The sequence below is a fragment of the Gavialis gangeticus genome, unplaced genomic scaffold (genome assembly GCF_001723915.1).
Source record: "Gavialis gangeticus isolate Ggan-Ray unplaced genomic scaffold, GavGan_comp1, whole genome shotgun sequence".
Lineage (NCBI taxonomy): Eukaryota > Metazoa > Chordata > Crocodylia > Gavialidae > Gavialis > Gavialis gangeticus.
In genome coordinates, this window is record NW_017728998.1 from 48,446,798 (window position 1) to 48,461,952 (window position 15,155).

Consider the following 15,155-nt stretch of genomic DNA (forward strand, 5'->3'; position numbering starts at 1 on the left):
GGCTCCGCTGGCTCTGGGGAAGTGCTCCACTCCCCAGCCCTGATGTGGGGGAGTGGAGCACTTCCCCAGAGCTGGTGGAGCCCACGCCAGGCTCCTGCCCCAGCCACTCCTGGTGCACAGCCTTGAAAAGGCTGTGCATGGCCACAGTTTTAGTTGTGCACAGCTGCGCACACGTGCACCTTAGAGGGAACCTTGCTTTAGACCCTGTACAGCTGGGCTTGGGGGCCAGACCATACCTATGCAAACCCTCTCTCCAGGCTCTCTGTTGAATGGGGAGGGTGCAGCCTGCTCCCTCCTGGCCTCCTTGTCCACACTATGGTAAAATGAAAGGGCAGCATTGAGGGGAATATGTCCTTCCCCAACCCCAGTGGTGAACAGAGCAAACACTTAGGCAGAAGTCAGCATCAACCAGGCTTCAAGCCTTACTCTATTTAGAGCTCCTGGTTATTCATCATACCACAGCAGAGTTAATGAGTTCTTTTATCTTATGATGTGCCACAAGCAAGATAAAAAACCACAAGATGCATATCTCCACCTGCTAACAACATCCTCCATTTTCTCCATTCGATAAGGAAATTCTTCACCCACTTTGAAGAGTCCTTTGTTTTTCAGTATCCTAGGAGAAAGTAAAGATAATGATGTCATCAGACCAGGCATTTTTGGTGCCCTGTACAACTTGTCCCAAACCTATTGTATCTAAGTATACTTTCCAGAGGAGGGAATACAGAATGCACGACCTGCAATGTGAACAGAAATAAGCCAATTTCTAAATGCAGGCTAATTTCTATTTTTAAAACAGGAACTAAAACAGCAGCTATTTATGTGCAACTTACGTGATCTCTATAATGTTCCCCTGCACTTGGACAGCCAGCTCCAGAAGGGTGAGGAGCTCTTTGTCACATACCCACGGTTCATCTATGCTGCAATCCAAAATAAAGACAGCTTTATTTTATTTGGTGAGCATGGTTTATCTAAAATGTGTCCCTCTCCATGCTGTATGTCCATGCATATTTGAACAATACCTAGCACTCAGCTAACTAGACACGGAGGCTGCCTATACATGTGCTCATTCACGTTTTAACTAGACTCCACGTTCTAATTAAAATGCTCTAGCATTGCCTCATCATCATGTCTATTAACTTTCTGTGCATTTTAAAAAGATTGCTGGGGCACTTTAGCTAAACCTGATGGAATGATGTTTAACTAAAGCATCCTGTGGCTATTCTTAAATATGCAGGGGCTTAATAGATGTGATGATGAGGTGTTTTAATTAGATCTCTCTGGGAACCACTTTAATTAAAATGCTCTGCCCCTGCCCCAGCATGTGTGTAGATAGCCATAAGGAGCCCTTTGTTCCTCAGTGAAATTCTGTCACCTCTGCATGGGGAAGTAGTGTCCATACAGGAAACAATGGGGTGAAAAGCAGTTCTTTCCCCCATATGGGATGTTAACATTGCCTTCCTCCTCCCCCATTAGTTTTTCTCACTTTTCCCACTGGCAGTAAAAAGCAATAGGGTTATAATGTTGTTTTAGCTGTGATGGTCCAGGGAATATGCAGGAAACAAGTTTTGTTTGGTAATATCTTTTACTGGATCGACTGTATAGTTGGGAGAGAAGTTTTCAGGCACAAAGCACCCTTCCTCAGGTCTGCAGAAGAAGGAGATACATAACTCATTAAATCAGGGGTGCTCAACTTTTGACCCACAGGCCAAATGCAGCCTGTGGAGCCACAGGTATCTAGCCTGCAGGCCTCCCCACACATTGGGAAATTTGGCAGTAGGGAAAGAGTGGCAAAGCTTCAAACCATCCTCCCCCACAGCCAAATTCCCAAACCCCGAGCCCTACACAGCAGGTTGGGGCAAGGTCGCTCTTCTCCCTTCACCCCTGCTGCTGGGTAAACCAAGGCCATGCCCAACCCCTGGGGCTGGATGAGGCTGGACCATGCCCTTTTCCTTCATGGGGCTGGGTTAGGGCCAAGTCAAGGCCCCTTATCCCCACCCCATGGGTCCAAGTCAAGCCCCCTTCTCCCCACATGGCCAAGCTGAGGCTTGGATGCCCCCTGCCCCACTGTGTGGCTAGATGGGGCCCTATTGCAACTGCCCCATGCTAGATTGGGACCATCAGCTGAATCTGGCCCTCACATGGCCTCGGCACGGCCTATGCACCCGCTGGCCAAAAAGGTTGAGCACCACTGCATTAAATGTCACACTGCCACTAGGTAGAAGGTAGCAGCACCTATGCAGTCTGAGATAGGAAGTGAAGAATTAATTATCTGGATGAAATATCACAGGGTATTTTGCTCAGACAGTTAATGAACTTGAAGGAGTTTGCTAAGACACTGAAGTTAGAATAATTTCATAGATTTCATAGACATTAGGGCTGGAAGGGAGATCATGTCCAGCCCCCTGCCCTAAGGGCAGGAAGTCTCAGTTTGCTCAGACACTGAAGTCCTTAAGTTCCTCTTAAGGCAACTACCATGAGATTTTCAAGAACCACAAGAGGCCATGGCCACTGTTTTCCTTGTATCTTGAAAAATGACACTTCATATAGTACAGCAACCATAATGCCAAGCTGGAGACTAAAACAACACTCCAGGAGGAATGTGCCAGGATACTAACTCCCAACAACTCTGTCTTCAATGCCTATATTTTCCCTGGAAATATCCCAGCCAGGACCAGATGAAACATGACCCCCTTAAATTCATAAGACTGGATGTTTTTTGGATCTCAGGCTATCAGAACCAAACTGGAATTTATTCACAAACTTAACAGAGAATCTGTACCTTATTCTCAGCATACCCAAACTTTTCCTCAGAGCTCGCAAGAGATTTTCCACAGCAGTCATTGTCATATTGTTTTTTGCTGATCTAGAATCAAAGATCATTGCAATTAAATATTATTTTAAGAAAGGCAAACAATAACTAAATACTCTTTGCCCAAGGTCAAGCTATGCCAATCAGCTTTCTCAACTATGTCTAACTCACATGTATTCTGTCAGATAGTTGCACTTTTCCAAGAGCGAACACAGCTGTAAGAAGTGTTCTTCCTGAAAGTTACACTTTGTTAGTCTGAAAGAAAGAAGAAAAGTTTGAGTCCCTTATGAGTAATTAGTTTGTCTGACCCAGAAACTACAGACATCACTACATTTTCAACTAAGCTAAAGGAACAACCACATTTAAGTGCCAACAACTCTGTAAGCTTCCCAGAAAGATGTTGTTAGTGAAATTTTAAGAGTTCTTTGATATGCAGCTTAGTGAGGGCTTTATCAGGCACTAATATTGATCTTCCACAACAGTCTCCCCTGTAACTCAGGCCACAGGGATAATAGTGGATGATTTAGAGTTAAAAGAGCTAGACAACAAGCTGTAGTTCAGCTGCATTTAAGTGAGACTGATGGGATAACAAATTACAATAAGCTGGAGATCAGAGCTACACACGGAGTACATATGCCTAGATTTTCTTGCCCTCTCACTTGAAGGGACTATTGTTGCAAGGATAAAAGAAGGAAATGTACTATTTGTTATGGGTGTTATATAATACCCTCCCCTTACCATCCAGAAAAGGGATGCAGTGGCAGCACAGTTAAGGTATCTCATTTCAGCTTCAGAGGCACAAGTTTGAATCCCATTGTGGGCTTGTCCTAAAAATTGCCCTAGGCATGTCTACATGTATGCATTAGCCTATTTTACTGCACATTAAAGCATCACATAAAAATATGCTTTTTACTTAATGCATATTAAAATAAACTAATGCCCCTTAAGTGCCCCTTAAAAAGCATGCACTTTAGTTAGTCTGCATTAAGACAGGCTAATGAGCATTTTCCTAGTACCTCACAATGGAGGTACTAGATTTAATAAGCATTAACTAAAGCACATTAATGGACATGTAGACGCTCCCCCATATTTTACCCAGATCTAAATGTGTTCTGGGGCCTTTGAACTAGGGAGTCAAAAAAGGCAGCTACTGTGATGTTAGCTACTTCACTCCCTTATGTGCTGTTGCATAACTCTACCAGCCTGACAGACTAACTAAATTAGAGATGCGAAAACTTTGGAGAGCCAGAGCTCATTTTATCAGATGCTATGAAAGGACATGTGCAGAGCTGGCTATCAAATGGGGAGAGTGATTTGAATACAAAGGACACAGAAGAGAGGGAGGAAGGGGGCAATGCTGAGAGAGGCAAACAAGTAATAAACTCATAGGGACAAATGTTTGATAGCCTGCTCTGTGTATATTCTTTTGTAGCATCTGATGAAATGAGCTCTGGCTCATGAAAGCTTATGCATCTCTGATTTAGTTAGTCTGTAGGGTGCATCTCTACCCTGCCTTCTGCCCAGCGTCAGACTAATGTGGGTAGCTACCTCTTTCCATTATCCTGATAAGCCATTTAGACTTAGATAGAACTTTGACCTTATTTTATGTGAAGAGATATTTTTCATTCTTCTTTACTAAGAAAAGAAGACTTTATCCTTTTAGAGGGGATTGAAAAAATTACTGGTAAAATTATTCACACAATTACCTTAGAATCTTCTTTGGTTCATCTTCACTTGTGAACTTGATGAGTGATGTCTCCTCAGCACACAAACTGCACAGAGAAGGCTACATGAGTTTAGCCTTTAACAATGACATGGGAACAAGTCTGTAGTGGGCTGGGCCAAATGTTACAGGCTATGTTTATCATAGACCATGCAGTACCTCTGGCTCTGACAGAGTCAGCTTCTCAGCAGGATCATTTGGCTTTAGTGTTGTAGTGCATTAACACAAGTATACACTTTCCAGTACCTAAACTACCTTGGGTATCTTTACACAACATTGCAATGTGTTGTATTTAGGTGACACGACTGCATGTGAAAAATATGCTTGCAAGTATGTGGTACAAATACTGATTTGTATTTGCATTTACCATAATCATGCATGAAAATGACATGGGGGAAATTTGGTTCAAAGTGAACCAGGTTTTCCAAGTGAAAACTAAACAGTAATAAGCAGTAAGGATCTGCTGAGCAACTTTAACCATTAGGCAGAATTAGGTTTTGCCAGTATTGTCTCAGACTACAGTTTGAGACATAAAGAGAGACAAATGATGAGTTTAGGCAACATTGCATTGAACACAGAAAATATTGAAGTGAATAAGCACCATTTTTTTAGAAAATGGAGGCTGAACTGCACGCATCATCTGTCTTTCCATGCACATTACCCAGATTTGCCTCTACAGAATAAGTTTACTATGTGGCTAACTTCTACATTTGCATGTGAAAATGTGCATTTGACCAGTAGGAAAGGATGCCTGTAAACATTTTGCATTCATGAAAAACATATATCAAATGAAAATTTAACCCTTGCACTCAACACCTGGGACCTCACAGTTCATACATTGATTATAGGATAATTAAAGTGGTAAATGTCAATGGAAAAGTCAAAAGGTAATGACAAGAAAACATACCTGACTTGAACTTCAGATACATTTCTGCCGGTGGTGAGAGCATTAATCAGATGCATAACTCCATGTTGGGAAATGTTGTTATGGCTGAGGCTGTAATAAAAGAACACAGTGGTTCTTACTATGTTAGAGCATTCAGTTACAGCTCTGTTTACATTTTCATACAATCTGACATGATAGCCTAAAAAGGCTCATCTACACTGACAGCAGCGTGTCTTGCTGCTAAGCATGCCCTGCCCACTCTTTGACCCCCCCAAGTCTACCGACATGGCCCAGAACCTGAAGCTCTACACATAGGTTTTTCTGGGTTCACCAACAAAGCCTGCTTCTCAGGCCTGTGGGTGAGAGCTGGAGGGTGGATGATAGTGATAACTGGACAGCTTCACTAACAAACTTCTACCTCTGGAGCACCTGGGGGAACCTGAGTTTGGGGGAGGCAGGGGATGTGTTCAGCCCTGTGTTCTCCAAAACACACTACTGTGGTAGCATAGACAAGCTCAGAGCCTTTGCTGACATCTGAGTCCAGTGTATACCTGATAAGAGACCATCAGAGTTTTTAATTCCACAGAGATACTGAAAGGTGCATTTCCCTTTTAATGTTTGGGTGTAATCCCCACTATCACTATGTGGGCGGTGGGGGTGGTTCCTTCCTGTAATGCACGGGGAAAACTCCTACATGATTGGAAATCTCATGCACTCAAGGTAGCTCCTCTTGTGCCTTGATTTGTATCAGTAGGTGGGGTGCTCCTTCTAGGAAGCATCTTCAAAATAATAGCTCTCAATGAAAGAATCCAGCTAAAAAGGGTTGGAACGAAGCCTTGGAGACCAGAATTCTCTGTTTATTTACAAACAAGTTACAGATTAAAGAATAACTTCATGCCATGGTGCTCTTCTGAGTGAGAGATGCAACTTCCATTGAATCCGATAGACAGGTTTCACACTGGCTTTCTTGGCTCAATCCTGACCTGGAGGAACTATAACAAAAGATCTAAGTGGGTCAGTCCCTGAAGCCCACTGACTCTTTGGCTTCAGTGTTGAGACTGGACAAGAGGGTAATTAGTCCCTCTTGATCATCTACTGATCTGAATAGATGAACCCCCTCCCTTCTCCCCCAGAACCCTCTGTTCTATGATGTTTTTTTTATACCAAAGAAAAAGCAGTCAGAGTCCTCAGACTAAACATATACTGTCTTACTTCATTAAGTGGGAAACACGCATCTGGGGCAAGTTAGCCAGGAGGCATCTCAGCCCCTCATTGCCGAGCTGATTCCCAGAGAGGCTGAAATGAAAAAGAACATGGTGACAAAAACAAGCATCAGCCCTGTCCTTATAGACAAGACTACTCCTTTAGCCCAGGAAGATCAAAACCAAACATCCCAGGTCAAAGCCCCAACTGAGCACCTCATGGTAAAAACCACAGAGCAAACTTTCCACAGTAAGGAGACTGGAAAACAAAATACTTTTATACGTGACACCATGATAAAGAACTACCTCACAAACAACACCATAGCAAGCCTCTGAGAGCCACTTTAATTAAAGTGCCCGGAGCGTCTCATGTATCAGTGTTCCTGCGCTTCAAATTGGTGGTGAGGGAACTTCATCTCAAGCTTGTTGAACAAACTTCAGTTAAAGCACCCCTGCTGTTATTTTGAAGCATGGGGACACTGCTACATGAGACATGGAGGCTGGCTGAAGCACAGTAATTAGCACGCTCCAGCAGGCTCAATTAATTGAGTCTGCTCTGATGTGCTGTAATTACAGTGCATCGGAGCAGCCTCCTGGCATGTGTACAGACACCCTGTGGACCTGCTTCAAAGCCAAGTGAAATCAATGGAAAGACTGTCACTGATTTCAATGAGTTTTTTATCCAGCTCTAAGAGTTCAGTATACACTGCCCTGCAGTAGAATGGATACACCACAACAGAACTGGGCCAAATGGTAGAGTCAAACTTTTTCTGTGGACTCTGCATCTCCCTTGAGAGCTATAGAATTCTCCAGTTCATCATGGATGGAGCAATGGGGGCTGGAGCAAGGTATGTTGTCCCTCCACATCTGGGATTTAATACTTCAGTAAGGTAGCATAAATAAAGTATGCATTGCTTCTTCTTGTTCCATCCCCAGTTCGATAGTCTCTTGCTTGAGGCTGGTGGCCTCAAGTACTCAGTGGATGTACATATCTGTAACTAGCTTGTAGCCCTCTGTGACTCTGTAGCATAATAGAATGGCTCTCCAGCTTTTACTTGGGCAGCATCACTTTTCTACCTGATCCAACCCCCGAGTAGTCATCTCGTGTTCCCTTACTCTTTATATTTTTTTTCATGTGATGAGATACTGTATGTATCCATAATGAACAGATGAGGCTCATCAATGCATGGTGAGCTTTCTCTCACTAACTCTGTTCATCTTCTATTCAGGGTGATGCTAAAAATTCAAAACCCACTCACTCCAGTTCTGCAAGATGGTCACATTGTTCAAGGATTTTGCAGAGATCCTGTATCTCATTTGGTCCAATGCTGCAATTGGTCAGCCTGTTTAAAGATAGCCAAATGAGACAGAAAAGTAATTGAAGATAGATTTAGATATATTCCCTCACAGTGATTCAGCCTCCATATGGAAAGCTATGAATCACTAGCTGATCTTCTTTCCAGGAGTCTGCTGGATCTTTGCAAATACGAAACCTCACAACATCTCTGTGAGGTTGGTAATGATTATCTCTGTGTTTCAAGGGGAGAAACTGAGTTACAGAGAGAAAATTCACATTTTCAAAGCTGGTTACTGATGTCTGGATGCCCAAGCTGAGACATTGTGGGGTTTAATTTGTAGACGTATTAAGCATCCACAACTAACGTAAGTGGAGGTTATGGACCTTCAATACTCTTGAATATCACACACAAGGTTTCTCATATTGAGCACTCAGACTTGGAGACACTTCAAAATGCGGCTGCTAGTTATTTGGCCATGGTTGTAGGAGTCACTGACAGAACTGCAAACAACCCCCAAGAGCGTCTTAATCTACTTGCTAAAAGACCAGGTCATCAAGAAGTGCAGCTACTTGCAGTGAATCCAGAGCTTTTGTCCAACATGGCATAGATGTTTGACACTATCCTTACAACTGCAGGAGCATATTTAGGATGTTAAAAAAACTAAGATTTCATTATGTATAATACAAATCTTAGCCACGTGTTATTTTGTTACATTTGATTTTGGTAGTTTTTTTAACAGATGCTAAGATTTTCAATTCATTCAAAAGAAGTGAAATTATAAAGAAATATTATATGTACCTACCTACAGGATATTTCTTGGATTTCCATATTCTTTGCTAGACACAAAAAGGCATTTTCACTGCACCTACATTAAACATAAGCAAGGAAAGTCTTCAGCCACTACTACACTCGTTTTAAAGGGCAAACTTTGAAATCCACTCATAGGAATTCAATAACAGCTGTGTTGCAGGGAACAAAGAGGTTTCATTTCCTTACCTGACTTCTACCTCTCTGATTCGCTCACATAGATTAATGGAGTTGGCCAGTAAGAGAGTGCAATGTGGTGATAACTTGTTATTTCTAATACTGATGGGGAGAAAAGAAATCAGTTTCATTTAAACAAGCTGAAATGCAAAGAAGTTAAAGCCTCGTTTTCAAAAAAGGTTGCCATGCTACTGAACACCTTGCATTTGAACAACCTGATTCACCATTGCTATGCTCCAGTTTTTTGCTGGTATAACTTCACCTATGTAAAGCTAGACCAATTAAATGGTGAATAGGTCCCTGTTTCTACATGCCTTTTTTTTCTGACTGCATTTGCAAATCCGGTGCCAGCCCAGTACATGCAGATACCCAGTTAAGGCAGAAAAGTAGCTGTGTGCACAAATCATTTGAAAGTATGCCCATCTGTATTTCTGGAAACTGATTTATTCCTAGGCTATATGGCAGTTCAGTGTCAGTGCCTGGATAGATTGCTTCCTTTTATTCTCATCCATCAATGCAGCAACCACCATGGGACTGAACAACATCTTGCTACTCATTACATTTCTATGGTCTACTATTCGAAAAGTGCTTGACCACAACTCCTTGGCTTGTATTTAGAGTTGCTGGGATTCTACAGTAGTCTCCCATGCAAGTGGTAGCCAAGCCTAGGTCTGCTTAGCTTCCAAAATCAAACAAGATCAGGTACATTTAGTTTGGCAGGGCTGCACAGATTAGGATTAAGGAACACTTAATTTCCAGATCATTGGCCCTATTTTCTTACACATACTCAGTGAAAAGCTGATCTAAAAAGGTTCAGAGCTTGTGCTGTTTTCTAAATATGCACAGAGAAACCTAAGGCAAAAGCCTACTGAATTTAATGGAGAGATTCCTGACATTATCAAAAAGCATCAGATCAAGCCCCAAAGCTTATCCAAACTAGACAATTTAAGTGAGCAGAAAACCATTTAAAAAGCTTGCTTTTTCTTGATATGTCCAGCACTTTTCCTTCAAGGTGTAAATGCCAGAAGAATGGCTTTTCTTGTATTATTTCAGGATTTGGGGCCTTTTTACACTCAAGTGTGTGGGAGAAGGAAAAACATCCAAACAGTTCAATATCTTAACAATAAAGGTTCGTTCAAATTTGGTTCTAAAAACAGAAGAGAAATTGTGGTGATGAGCTTCCAGGAATTTCTGATTTTGGCCCTTTGCAGGTATTGATGTAGAATGATAGGATGATCTGTTAGTGCTGCCAGGATGTACTGCAGTATCGCAGCTTTCACAATACTCAGGAAGAGCTCATTTTACGTCTGTCCTGGGGAGTTAGACTAGATGACCCCTGAAATCCCCTCTAACTCTAAAGTCCCATCTCATGACAGTGGCCCCAGATCTTACCTCAATAGATTCAGTCTATGCAGACGTGGTAGAAACATTAGCAACCTTTGGATGCTTTGATCATTCAGTGCATTTTTAGACAAACTGCAGAGCAAAGGAGAGAACACACTGCATGAAGATTCAGAGTAACTTGTAAGGTCCATGGCTAGCATACAATTTTAAAAACAACATTTGTGTTAAAGGATAAATATTCAGCAGGGAAACACTTGCCTTGAAATGTTAGCAATTCAAATATGGAAATTGTCCCTTTCCAGGAACAAAGAAACTACTTGGGAAAACTTTTGAAATGGACATAGGTGGATAAATCATAAGAGACCACTAGATCATTAGTTTCATAGTTTCTGTATGGGTTTGATGCACAGATTACAGCAAAAACATTTTTGGAGGCCAGGTTATCCAGACATAGATGAGAACAGTCTCTTCTTGGCCCCAAAATCTACACAGGGTATGGAAATAGAAGGTGGTGTCAGCCCAATGTATGTTCTCTTGGATTTACACACAAGTTCATTATAGGAGGCCAAAGACAGTTGTCAGGGGCCTCATAAAGTCCATGCAACTGGCACTGGGGGGCTGAGGCCTACTGAGACAACAACCCTAGTCAAGAAGGAAGTTCTGTGATCCCACACTGTGACTCTGGGTTGAAAGAGTGGATTTCACCTCTCTGATCCACAGATGCTCCACCAGCACAAAGCCTGATTAATCAAGGGTATTGCATCAGCTGGTGTAAATGGGTGCAGCTCCACTGGCAAAATAAATACAGCACTGCTGGGAATCTGGCCCATTGGTTTTCTATTGGTAGTTTTCATACTATATGACAATGAGGTAGACAGGCATATGCGCACATTTTTCACACTGCACAGAAGCACTTACTCAATTTCTGACAGCTCAGTACATCCTGCCAGGATCTGACACAGCTTGTCCATGTCCTCTGGACCCACCATACATTCCCTGAGACTGAGGCAAACAAAACAATCAGAATGCAAAGGCTGACAACACTGACAGCATGGGCAACACCATTTACATCTTAAAGCCTCATGTTTCAAGGCACCTCAGGAGCCAGGATCTAGCCCCAAAGAAACATTATTTTGTGAGATGTCTTCCTGAAGAGGCAGCTTTGGCAATAAGAATTCCTTTGGAAACTGAAACATGCTTTCCCTGTATAAAACATCTGATCAGTCCACTCTAAACAGGGCTTGAAATGTTACTCTGTCTCTGAGTGGGACTCCCACTCACATAAACAGGGAGGGAAGAAAGAGGTATGGCATTGTGGGGAAGGAACACCTTTTTGCTAAATGTGAGCCATTCCAAGGCTATCTCCTTAGCCAGACTGGTCCTTTAATGCCTTGTACTCTGTATAGTCATTTATATGTAGGTTAAGTGAGAGCAAAGCAGGCAAAACACAAGTGTGATTCTCACTTTGCATGCATGTAAGTGCTTTTCCAAGATGCAGGCAATCAGGCCCTCTTATCTTATTAAAAACAGACAAGATCTCTCCCATAGCAAAGCCAAGACCCTGTCTAAATAGCAGACTACAGCATATTCTTAGTGGACCAGTTCACAGAATTATGATTTGTTCTGTGTGAGGGGTGAAATAATGTAATAACTCATATGTCTGGTCATCATGTACTGCAAATCAGTTTCAATGGAGCTATGCCAAAATGCAAGAACCCAGGACTCATCTCAAATCACAAATATTTTAACTTGTGAAATGGCATCTAGGCCATTCTGGGATCGATATCCATACCACTTTTCATATCAGTGCTGGGGGATCTAGGAAGGAGGTGACCCCAGCAGGAAGCTGCTTACCGAAAGGTGTCACTGGAGGAATCCTCAATACCTGTAAGCTGTGGCCCCTCTGAACTCCCCACCTTCCTTCTCCACTGCTAGCTGTAGCTGGTAACCCACAGACATAGGAGACAGGCTCTTCAATGCAAAGGAGAATCTGTCACCCAACCTTAAACGAGGATAGGGACTAGGGAGATGGTCTCTGAAGGTTGAAATGCTGTGAAACAATGATAACGCACTGCCCTTCTGATATTTCTGAGTGAAGAATGGAGCCAGAGAAGAAAACCACCTTACCGAAAGCAACGGTCACTCCCTGAAGGTTGTGGTAGAGCCAGAGACCTTCCTGCAGATCTTCTGGTGTTTCTGACCCTGGGGAAAGAATTCACTTTTTACCATGCCAGCAGGGCTGATACTATATATTGAGTTTGTGTGGCTGATTCTCCTTGTTATATAGAGTGTTTCACAGCATTCAGAGGACCCATGTGCCCATAGGTGGCCTTGGCAACCTTGGCCTTGGTTGAGTGGCTGCCCAGGAGGAAATGGACCAATGGACTGCAATCCCTATCACTATCTGTCACCTCATCCACTCAAGTTATTGCCACTGTCCCCTCACCATGATGCTCCTTACTTCTACCATTCCCATCTGGCACTCAGAGCCTATAAGGTTCTTTCGCTGATTGCCTTTTGAGCTCAAGCAATTGCAAAGTGGCCATGTAAACATTGTGGTGATGGTGTGCTGATGAATACAGCACTAGAAAGGGAACCCGGACTACAAAGTCCAGTCCCTTGAAATCACAGACATCCATATAAGAAATATTTCTCCATAAGAACATGCACTTCAACTCCTCTTGCACACCACAGCCACAAAGCCCCCCAAAACAAACTAAAATCCCTATTATGAGCCACTACAGAACAGCAGAAAAGATACAAAAATGCCACAGCTTTGCATAGGTCAGCATAGAAATCTAATAGATAAATAAATGCTGTAGGCCTCTCCAACAGCAAAGAACTTGGAATACTTGAAAGGCTCAGACAGAGAGGAGGCCACGTTCTTTACCTGACACCTTCCTGAAATGTAAGAAGGATGAGTTGAGCTTTTCCCAAACTGTAACCAAAAGAGAACACAATGAATGTGTAGTCAGAAGAAAAGTGCTTGTGTCTTGTGGACTGAAGAAAAATGCCCCTAATCCCAAACAGTATTATTGATGGGAAACCTCAGAAAGAGTGCTCTGAACATACCTGATGTCTACTGTTTTAATGCGTTCCAGTAAAGACAAGGCTTGAGCTAAGCAAAACACAGTACTCAGGGAGACCCGATTACCGCTTAGCCTAGGAGAAGAGGACACAGAATAAAGCCATTATGATGACAGGATTAAATGATCACTGGTGTCAGTGATTTATACAAGGTTAAAAATAACAGTAGAGACAATTGGTCTAAAGAACTAGTAGCGTAAGGGCTGGAGATATACAAGAATACTCAGTTCTATCTCTGAACATGTAACTCAGTAAAACAGAATATTAGTCAAAATAGATGTAAAGGACTCCCATCCACTGTGAGTGAGCAGCTTCGTAGCTGGAACTTGGAACTAAATCAAGAGTGGCTTCCAGAACTAGGTGTCCAAAAAGCAGTCATTTATAATGTCTAGGCATTTTGGATCTGCATCACACCCTGAGGAGACATTGAGCCAATCCATGAAGATAATTCAAGAGGAGAAATTAACCGAGTCAATGAAGATAATTCAAGATAATTCATTAATATGGTGTATCCTACTCTTATAGTATCTCTAATCTCCTTTAGCATTTCTTTGTCACTTTTGCTATTCTGATCTTGATCAGGTGGTCATAAACGCAGTCCTAATAAGCACAGTCCTAATCTCTTTATGTAAGCTTGGAATTTGTAGCCATAGAGGGCACCTATACCTGAGCACAGAGGTACTGTCGGAGCAGACTCAATTAATCATTCAATGAACTTTAGTTCAAGTGCCCCACCACCATTTTTAAGCATAGGGATACTGATACATAAGACAGAGAGAGAACCACTCTACTTAAAGCGCCGCCCCCCTATCCCCAGAGATTCTATAGCGCCTTCATTCAGTTGAAAATATTACATAGTTTGATTCTATATGTAATCTATACTCTGATAGTGTAACAGAGCATTGGTGTGATCTGTTATTGAAGTGGATGTGGTGGCAGCAGCAAGGCAGCCTACAGCTGGCTGCAATTCCAATTAGGCAGGGGTGCCTGATTGGGAAAAGGACCCAGCTGTTCCTTATAAGAGCTGGGCCCTGAACAGCAAAGGCAGTAGTCTGCTGCTAGCAGCTGGAGAGACACCACTGGCTAAGCTGCTGCTCAACACCTTGGAGGTAAGGGAGGAACTATGGGGATGGCAGGAGGTTCTCTGTCCTAAGTAGTCCTGTGTGAGACTCTGGAGCTCGGGTCCTAGTGTGAGGCACTGGAGAAACATCTGCGAGACATGGGACACAGTAAGGAGAGGTCAGAGTCATGTACATAGGCCCTTGTCATGAGGGCAGGTAAATGGGCAGCCTCCCACCTGCTGACATCTTGTAATCAGTAACATAAAGGTGTGGCAGGAAAGGAAGACAGGCATTTAGCCCTAAGACAAGAGGGCAGGCCAATGATCAGACCAGCTCTGGGACACCCACTTGTTACAAGTAGAAAAAAAATAAAATAGAGGGCTGTCTCTTACCTCAAAAGCAACCATAGCCTGCATACAGCATTAAAAATGGGAGTACTGGGTGACATGCAAGTGTGTTGGATAAAGATAAGCTGCCCAAGGACTCTAGTATATGGCTATTATCTCCCTACCCTACTTTAACCTATCTTCTCTACCCAGGAAGACTGTACTACTGCAGTAGCTGAGCAGATAGGAACTGTTTATAGATGCATCCTTCCAAGAGCCCACATAATTAGGGAAGTATCATTACCCCCACTTTACAGAAAACAGAGGCAGAGAGCCCAGTGTCTTGCCCAAAGTCATGCATCGAGTCTGTGGCAGAAACTGAAGCCAGATACTTTCTGACTTCTGGTTCAGCACATTAACACAGGTTAGCAG

General features: G+C 42.8%; 1 protein-coding gene across 1 annotated transcript in view; it reads right to left on the bottom strand.

The window, feature by feature from the left end:
- The window catches only part of NLRC5 (NLR family CARD domain containing 5), a 127,859-nt gene that overhangs the window by 47,379 nt on the left and 65,325 nt on the right, over nt 1-15,155 (bottom strand). The window contains exons 18-32 of the mRNA XM_019505888.1: nt 13,322-13,411; nt 13,140-13,187; nt 12,377-12,451; nt 11,168-11,251; nt 10,298-10,381; nt 8,918-9,007; nt 8,724-8,786; nt 7,883-7,966; nt 6,634-6,717; nt 5,443-5,532; nt 4,519-4,584; nt 2,984-3,067; nt 2,783-2,866; nt 834-920; nt 536-616 (exon numbers count right to left, since the gene is read on the bottom strand). Of these exons, the coding sequence (XP_019361433.1) occupies nt 536-616; nt 834-920; nt 2,783-2,866; nt 2,984-3,067; nt 4,519-4,584; nt 5,443-5,532; nt 6,634-6,717; nt 7,883-7,966; nt 8,724-8,786; nt 8,918-9,007; nt 10,298-10,381; nt 11,168-11,251; nt 12,377-12,451; nt 13,140-13,187; nt 13,322-13,411 (1,194 nt within the window). The remainder of the gene's footprint in view (nt 1-535; nt 617-833; nt 921-2,782; nt 2,867-2,983; nt 3,068-4,518; nt 4,585-5,442; nt 5,533-6,633; nt 6,718-7,882; nt 7,967-8,723; nt 8,787-8,917; nt 9,008-10,297; nt 10,382-11,167; nt 11,252-12,376; nt 12,452-13,139; nt 13,188-13,321; nt 13,412-15,155) is intronic.